At 50.8% G+C, this 8,226-nt stretch overlaps 1 protein-coding gene across 1 annotated transcript in view; it reads right to left on the bottom strand.

Moving 5' to 3' along the window:
• The window catches only part of DNAH9 (dynein, axonemal, heavy chain 9), a 164,944-nt gene that overhangs the window by 86,140 nt on the left and 70,578 nt on the right, over positions 1-8,226 (bottom strand). Inside the window, 5 exon segments of the mRNA XM_010008230.1 lie at positions 1,853-2,086; positions 3,019-3,180; positions 5,398-5,540; positions 7,506-7,629; positions 7,814-7,976. Coding sequence (XP_010006532.1) covers positions 1,853-2,086; positions 3,019-3,180; positions 5,398-5,540; positions 7,506-7,629; positions 7,814-7,976 — 826 coding nt within the window.

Raw genomic sequence — 8,226 nt, 5'->3', positions numbered from 1 at the left:
CTCAGACCTCTGGCACAACCAGCTCATACCCAGGTACCAAAACCCCCATTTTCTTTGCAAATAAAAGCCCCACAGTGTAGAGCTTCCAAGCACCATGAGCACAAGCCTGAGATGACAAACCTGAGTGAGACAGAAGACTTGTCCCTTCCCCAGCAGCAAGACCAACCATCTCCATGGGGGAGTGTAGAGTTCAGACTTTGCAATCCATATTCAAGACTGAACATTCTGGTATGATTTCCAATACTGCTAAATATCCACACTCTCTGGTTTCAAATCAACATCAGTTTTGACTGTTGCACATATCTGATAATTTAGGTGCTTAATTTTAGGTCCCCAGTGCTAATTTTAGATTCAAAATTGACATATTTGCTTACTGCTCTGCATCTTAATCAACCTCACAAACAGGCACTTCTCACCCCAGCCTTGCTCCAACCAGACATGAACTTTGCCTTCTTTTACCTTTCTTACAACAGCAAAACCTACAAGACCCACAGGTGCTGTGACTTTCCATCTCCTCCCCAGCCCACCACTGCTCAGCACCTGCCCTGTGGCTTCTCAGAGAACCCTTGTCAACATAACACCCATATGAAGATGTTTGGCAGACACTACAAGGACTTGTTTCCTCTCTAAAAGTCACCCTGGTAGGAGCTGCTTCCAAGGAAAACAAACCTAACCCATCTTGCTCCATCAAAACCAGCAGCACCCCACAGGTCAGCAAAGGTAGGTGAGGTAGATGTGAGGTCTGTTTTGCAGTGGGGGGGGCTGCTCTGGTGGGCTTCACTGGCTGTGACAGCCACTCTCTGCTACTGGCTGTTCAACCTCAACCACATCCTTACAAAGGAGATGCTGAAACCTGCCAGAGGGCCATACAACATGCCTGCTCCCCTCCTGTGTCCTCAAAGGCAGGGCCTGCCCCAGGAAGGAAGCCACTGTTGGAAGTGAGATGGAGACTGTCAGAGTCCAGAGGCACTAATAAAGCCCATCCATCACCCTCAGTAAGGCATGGATCTCATCAAGCAGGACAGATGTGACTGATGCCACCAGGAGGACCCAGAGCAGAGGGGTGGAAGGAGTTGATCCTGCCAGACCTTCATTCACATCGACCCCCTGCACCTCTGTAGAGCAGCTTCAGGAGAAGCCCATTTGCCACAGCAGAAACTTGTAAGCGAACATTTGTAAGAGTTAATAGAAAATTAAATGGAGAGAAGAAAGGGAGTTCAGCAACAGATGCAGGGAGCAAAGCTCTGAGAGGCAGTTTGAGGCACTGCAGAGAGGCCTGGGAAATGCTCAGAACAACATCAAGTTGTTACCACAGGAGTGCCAGTGCCAATCCTCAGCAGGGGGATTTTGGGCATGGCTAATCCACATGGCAGACATGCCTCAGTTTCCCTTAAAGATGGACAGCATAATGGAAGGAAAATGAACATCAGCCTTTTTTCAAAGGATGCTGGATTTACTTTGAAAGAATTCCTGCTTTTTCCTGGGTGCAACTCCAAAAAATCCTCACCTTTCCTGTCCTTTCAAAGCTGTTTAGCACTGCAGTTGAGACACAACCATTAAAAGATGCACCCAGCCAACTGGGTCCCTGTTTCACTTGACTTACTATGCTCATCTATTTGGGGTTAGCACCACCCAAACAGCAGAGACTGGATTCACACCTCTTCCCTCCTTCTTTCCAGTACCCAGTATAACTTCTGCTCCTTTGGAAACCCAGTTCAAGCCAGAATCTAGCACAAATTTCACACCCTGCACAGTCTCCACTGGTCAAGTCCTCCCTCAAACCAGGCTACAGAGATGCCTGCCAGAAACAAGGAAAAACATCCCCTTTTAACCCCAAAAAGGGTTTGCTCACCTGGGCAGAGGTGCTTTTGAGCTTCTCCAGGCCGTTCTCCAGTCGTTCCATTTTTGCCTGCAAGTCCCTGCCCTTTTTCAACAGCAAATTCTGGTAGAGTTTGATTTGCTCCAGGAAGGACTTTGGAGTGGTGTAGTTGTACCGCCGCTCGGTGCTCAGGTACAGCCGGGAGGTCTCGTTGACACTGGTGTGGACATAGGCCATGAATTTGCTGATGGACTCTTTCACTGGATCCTACAGGCAGGATGAGAAGACAGGGAGAAAAAGTAAATACATCCCAAAGCTGGGCTGTGTATAAAGGAATTTATTAGCTTTTCATTCTGTTGCAGAAATGGGATGTTATCATCTAAGCTGATCCTTGTTATCTCTAAAATAACTTGGCTTGTGTACTTTACACCTCTCTTTATTTTATTTTCTTTAAATCTCTTACTTTATCTCACTCCAAGCAATCTTTTCTAGCATTCAGCTCTATAAAATAACAGCCTTTGAAGTATAAATTTGGACTTTGCTCTGTACAAATGGAGAAAAGTGCCCACTCATAAGAAAGAAACACTGTAGATTTTACTCTTCAAAAATCCTACCCAGAAAAAGTAAAGAAACAGAAGTGAGGCTCTGCCAGTAGCAGGGTGGCATCAGAGAGAACTTGAGATGGGTTTTTGCCCTACAGAATTACAGGCACTCACGTGGAGAGAACAGTTTATGCTCCTTTCAACCATCAGGAGCATGAGGTTGTTCCCCATCCCAAGCTGCCCCTCCTGCCAGCAGAGCAGGGATCTCCCTGGCAATCAGTCCTCTTGGAGGACAAACATCTATGGGCATGGGCCCCATGGCCATGCTCCTGCTCCTCTGGGAAACCTGGGCCATGTTTCCAACATGGTTTAAGTTTCATGCACTGCAGTTCTCCCAGCACCTCCCTTGTGAACAACCTTCGGATCCTCGAGGTTGGAAAAGATCTCTAAGATCAAGTCCAGTGATGACTTGGGTGAGTGTTGGGGGGCAAGGAAGGTGAGGAGCCCCTCTCTGCAGTACTGCCCCCATTGACTGGAGGGGTGAGGTCACACCTGGCTGCCCCAGCAGCCCGGGGCAGTGGTGGCCACCCCTGCCCATGGCACAGGAGCTGAAGCCCCTGCACGGCTCCAGCAGATGCTGCTGGGTGAGGTGCTCACCTCCAGGGCTTCTGTTTCTCGCAGGAAGCGGAGGCTGACGGACTCCAGTGCCTCCCGTGGCCACTCCTGGAACCAGTCGATGGCCGTGCAGCTGATCAGGGCAGGGAACCTGGTGCTGCGGACGCGCAGCTTGTTGCCCACGGGCGAGAAGCAGAGCGCGACCTGTGGAGCCCGGGGGAGGAGGAGGTGAGAAGACACAGCTCGGAGCAGGCCCCAGGCTCCAGCTCTTCCAGCCCCAGCTCCTCCAGCCCCAGCTTTTCCAGCTCCAGCCCCAGCTGCTCCCCTCCAGCCCTTCCAACCCCAGCTCCTCCAGCCCTTCCAACCCCAGCTCCTCCAGCCCTTCCAACCCCAGCTCCTCCAGCCCTTCCAACCCCAGCTCCTCCAGCCCTTCCAACCCCAGCTCCTCCAGCCCTTCCAACCCCAGCTCCTCCAGCCCTTCCAACCCCAGCTCCTCCAGCCCTTCCAACCCCAGCTCCTCCAGCCCTTCCAACCCCAGCTCCTCCAGCCCTTCCAACCCCAGCTCCTCCAGCCCTTCCAACCCCAGCTCCTCCAGCCCTTCCAACCCCAGCTCCTCCAGCCCTTCCAACCCCAGCTTCTCCAGCCCTTCCAACCCCAGCTTCTCCAGCCCTTCCAACCCCAGCTTCTCCAGCCCTTCCAACCCCAGCTTCTCCAGCCCTTCCAACCCCAGCTTCTCCAGCCCTTCCAACCCCAGCTTCTCCAGCCCTTCCAACCCCAGCTTCTCCAGCCCTTCCAACCCCAGCTTCTCCAGCCCTTCCAACCCCAGCTTCTCCAGCCCTTCCAACCCCAGCTCCTCCACCCCTCCAACCCCAGCTCCTCCAGCCACTTCCAAAGGAAGATCTCACACCACCAGCTACAAGTACAGCAACCTCAGCTCAGCTCCTGAGCCCTTGTACTTCAGGCCAGCAAACCTGGCCTGGAAAAGGCACAATCTAGCAGTAAGCATCTTTTTTTTTCTCTGCAATAAAGACAAGCAGTGGTGTTCAGCATTGCTATGGTCAAGAGCAGAAGCCTGGAACACCCTGAAGGCTGCAGCCAGGGTTTAATGTCACTTCTCTTCCCTGCTCCTGCCGTGGTACAAAGCTTTGCCCAGCAGGGAACTGGCATCCAGATTCAAGCAGTGCAACCAGGAACCAAAGTGAATGGACCTAAATTCTCCTGGCAGGAGCACTGGATTGTTCCCCAAAAGCCAGCATTGAAAAGGGTTTTGGTGGCTCAAACTCAAAATCTACTTTTAGCAGAATGAGAAGTGGTTTAAACTCGAGAAATCTCAAAATAAAGCAGAAATGGAAATGAAAGCATTTGTGAATGTGTTTTCCCTGCTCATTGCATTTTTGCACAGCAGGCCCTTTGCTTTTCAGGCTTTTCTTTCAGCCCAACAGCTGCTAAAAGTTTCTGAGTTGCAGAAAATCGTGTAGTTTGTGGGGGCTCTGGGAAATCTCTCTTGCATTGCTCCAGAGCCTGGCCATGAGGCTGCTCAGCACCCTCACAGCCCTGCACCATTCCTCCTGCTCCAGCCTTCAGCTCCTTCCCTCACCCACCAGCCTCTCCCTGCCCAGCCCCTCTCTCAAGGAAGCATAAGCTCTCCCTTTTCCAGAAGGAGACTCACAGAACTGCACCATTCCTCCTGCTCCAGCCTTCAGCCCCTTCCCTCACTCACCAGCTTCTCCCTGCCCAGCCCCTCTCAAGGAAGGATAAGCTCTCCCTTTTCCAGAAGGAAACTCACAGAATCCTGGAATCCTAGGGGTTGGAAGGGACCTGGAAAGCTCCCCCAGCCCAACCCCCTGCCAGAGCAGGGGCACCCAGAGCACATCACACAGGAACGTGGCCAGGGGGGTTGGAATGTCTCCAGAGAAGGAGATTCCACAGCCTCTCTGGGCAGCCTGGCCCAGGGCTCTGGCACTCTCACAGCAAAGAAGTTCTTCCTGAGATTCCCATGGAACCTCCTGGGCTCCAGTTTGCACCTACTGCCCCTTGTCCTGTCACTGGTCATTACTGAACAAAGCTTGGCTCCAACTCCTCTTGCCCAAGGTGTACAATCAGGGTCCTGATGCACCCCAGCTAACCCCCTGTGCATGGCTTTGAAGATGGGAAGGCTGGTCCTGCTCAGCTCTTGAAAGAGAACATTTTCAACTCCCACAGAGCTTTCTAAAGCCCAAGGAGTGATGACAACAGACAGCATCTCCTGTGCTTCCCTACCACTTGCTGAAAGAATCATAGATCATGTCATGAATGGGCAGAAAAGCCTTTCTGGCTGCAGCCTGACCTCCCTCCAAGGTAGCCCAGGGCATCTCCATCTCCACCCCATGCCCCTACACCCAGGTGGCTGGGGAGGACCTGACCTCCCCCAGCCCATCTCACCCTCAGCTGCCGTCGAACACGCTCTATAAAGAACTTCCAGCAATTCTCCCTGGAGTCCAGCAGCCCCCGACCTTTCACTTCATTCCTCACACTGTTGATGATGTTCTCAACTTCATCTTCAGGGAAGAGATCAGGGATTTCACCTAAGAGAAGAAGGCACGTTTAGATTTACTGGTCTGGATGCAGTTGCAGTCTCAGCACAAAGTGAAGCAGCTTCTTCCCTCTTCTGGGCCTTGGGGAAGCCCCTTCCTTGAGGAAAATCATTGCCTCAGGTGCCTACAGGCCCCAGCAGCAGGGAAGGGGCACAGAAGGTCCCTCTGCTGCAAAACAAACACTTGTCAGGGCAAACTTTCCTATAAAAGCACAAGAGAAACCAACATAAAATAGAGTCCAAGTACAGAAAGGTGTTGCTTTGGGTTTTTTTCAGATCTCCTGTGTTCATTAGTTTACCCAAGAAAAAATAATCAGACACCTACTCTGCTGCACAAGGTAATTAAATCATAGCTTTGCAAATTAATTACTTCCATGTGCAATTTCTGCAGCTGTTCAAGCCATTTCCAGCAGTGGTCAAATAACTCCCAGATCCCCAAAGCATTTTAGAAGTTAGAAATCTTTTTCAAGTTATTAGTTTTGCAGCTGATTGTCAAAATGTAACTCACCTAATATTTTTATAGTGGTTCTTTAATTTATCACCAGATCCTTTCTGGCTTCTGGTTTGATTGAAATCTTCATTATTGGGTGAGATAGTGTCAATAATCAACTAATCACTTAGGAAAACATGCTAATCAGAAATCTGCTCATTTATTAGAAAGACTAAAATATGCATTTTGTTCTAGCATCTTAGGTGATGCTAAGAGGTGAAACCAGTAAGAAAAACAAGCCCACAGAAAGCAGAGAGCAGCCAGACCCACCAGCCAGCACCCAGTCCTGTCACTGGAAGTCCCAGTCCCTGCACAGTCCCTTCCTCAGTCCAGCTGTGATCCTGCTCTGGATTCCTGAGGACCCCCCAGCTGTGCCCACTTCCCCACACAGCAACCACAGGAAATGCAACAGCTTGAAAAGCCACCAAAAGGACAACCTGGACATCCCCCAGCCAGGCTGCCCCTTGTTGCAGGACACTACAGAGCATCTCCCGGGGTCATGAGATGTTTGTGTCATTTACACCCCACAAAAGAGATGGTGGGAGCTACTCCCTGGCCTCCACAACCACCCCTGGTCACACACTGATCACAGGCAGGGCATGTTTGCTGCTGAAACCATCTGGCCAATTTGGGGCCACATATGTCAGCTCTGGAGTCCACTGTGCTGTCAGCTCTCCAACCCTCACCATCCATGGAGGTCACCTGAGCCACCTGGTATCTTCCCACTCCCGACTCATAATTAAGACAAGTGACACACAGAAGTAGCAGAGATTTACCAGGGAGTCTGGGATATGCCAGCTCTGAGTTACCTGCTGTGGTCCTGGTGACACAGCTGCACACTCCTGTGAGCACCCAGCAGGGTGGGTGCTCAGCCACCCTGTCCCATGTTCTGCAGGACAACAGGGCACTGGCTGAAGACTGACCATTCTGCATGGCTTTGGCAAGCAACAGCTCAAAGACTGAAAGGCATCCAGGAAAACCAAAAGGAAAAGGACTGGACTGGCAGAAGCAGCTAGTTGACACACAGACATGATTATCTGGTGCCTGTGCATCATCCCCCAACTCACAGACACTCCTGTCAAATATTCTAGCCAGGAACAACTTTATTTTATGAGACAACTAGAGTGTGGATACATGGGATCCATAGGTCAAACTCTGTCTCTGTCCATATGTGCCTTTGGCTCTGTCCTCAGCTGCAATATCTCAACAGACTTGTAATTTAACAACTTCACACAGTACACCATAAAGTATTTAGAAGCTGGCTAAAAGACATCAGGGGAATAAAACAACCTACTAGATGATGGAGGGCACCCTCACCAGGGAGACCTTCACACTGCTTTTAACTCACATATCATCCAGCTTAGTTCATAGACTGCCTCTCTCTACACTGCAGGATGACAGAAGCTACCACGAGCAAAACTACATTGAAAAGAAGGAGAGGAGAAACCAAAGCCATGAGAGATGTACCTGATGCTAAGAAGTCATTCACCAGCACCAGGAACTGCTCGTCTGCCACCTGCGCGTCGGTCATGAGGAACACGGTGCCCACGTTCTTCACACCAGCTTTCAGGTACTGGTTTGCCAGGTCTGCCTGGAGGTTGAAAAGTGAGTGGACCTCCCACCAGAGCAGGTTGCCCCAAGCCCCATCCAACCTGCCCCTTCAACACTTCCAAGGATGAGGCAGCCACAGCTTCTCTGGGCAACCTGGGCCAGGGTCTCACCACCCTCAGTTCTGCTTTTTATTCCCTTCCCGTCCACCCTCAGGAGCCACCTACCTTCAGGTCAGGGATGCCATAGCCCTTCCTCAAAGTGATCTGGAAGACCTCCAGGGAGCTAATGAAGGCTGCCAACCTGGTTAAGCTCTGCTTCCCACTGCCTCCTACACCAACCAGGAGAGCATTTCCTTGGGGGGACTCCAGGATACGGTTGATGCGGCAACTAAACAGAAGTGTTCAAAATGTCTCATTAATGAGGGTCTTTTTCTTTTGCTCTGCCTGGTGCTTTTCAATACTTATTTTATTCACAGAGAAATTGTGTTCTGAAGGGAATAAAAAATGCCAATCTAAGAGACATGTCAGCAATCAATCCCCATCTCTGCTGAGCCCCGTGCAAAGGGCACAGCTGGTGAAAAAACCAGTTGGGTGGCAATTCAGACTGTGCCCCATTTTTTATTCTGTTTGTCAAGCCC

The sequence above is a fragment of the Chaetura pelagica genome, unplaced genomic scaffold (genome assembly GCF_000747805.2).
Source record: "Chaetura pelagica isolate M959 unplaced genomic scaffold, ChaPel_1.0 scaffold471, whole genome shotgun sequence".
Lineage (NCBI taxonomy): Eukaryota > Metazoa > Chordata > Aves > Apodiformes > Apodidae > Chaetura > Chaetura pelagica.
The sequence above is the reverse complement of the archived record's forward strand: the minus strand, read 5'-3'. Positions and strand labels throughout refer to the sequence as shown.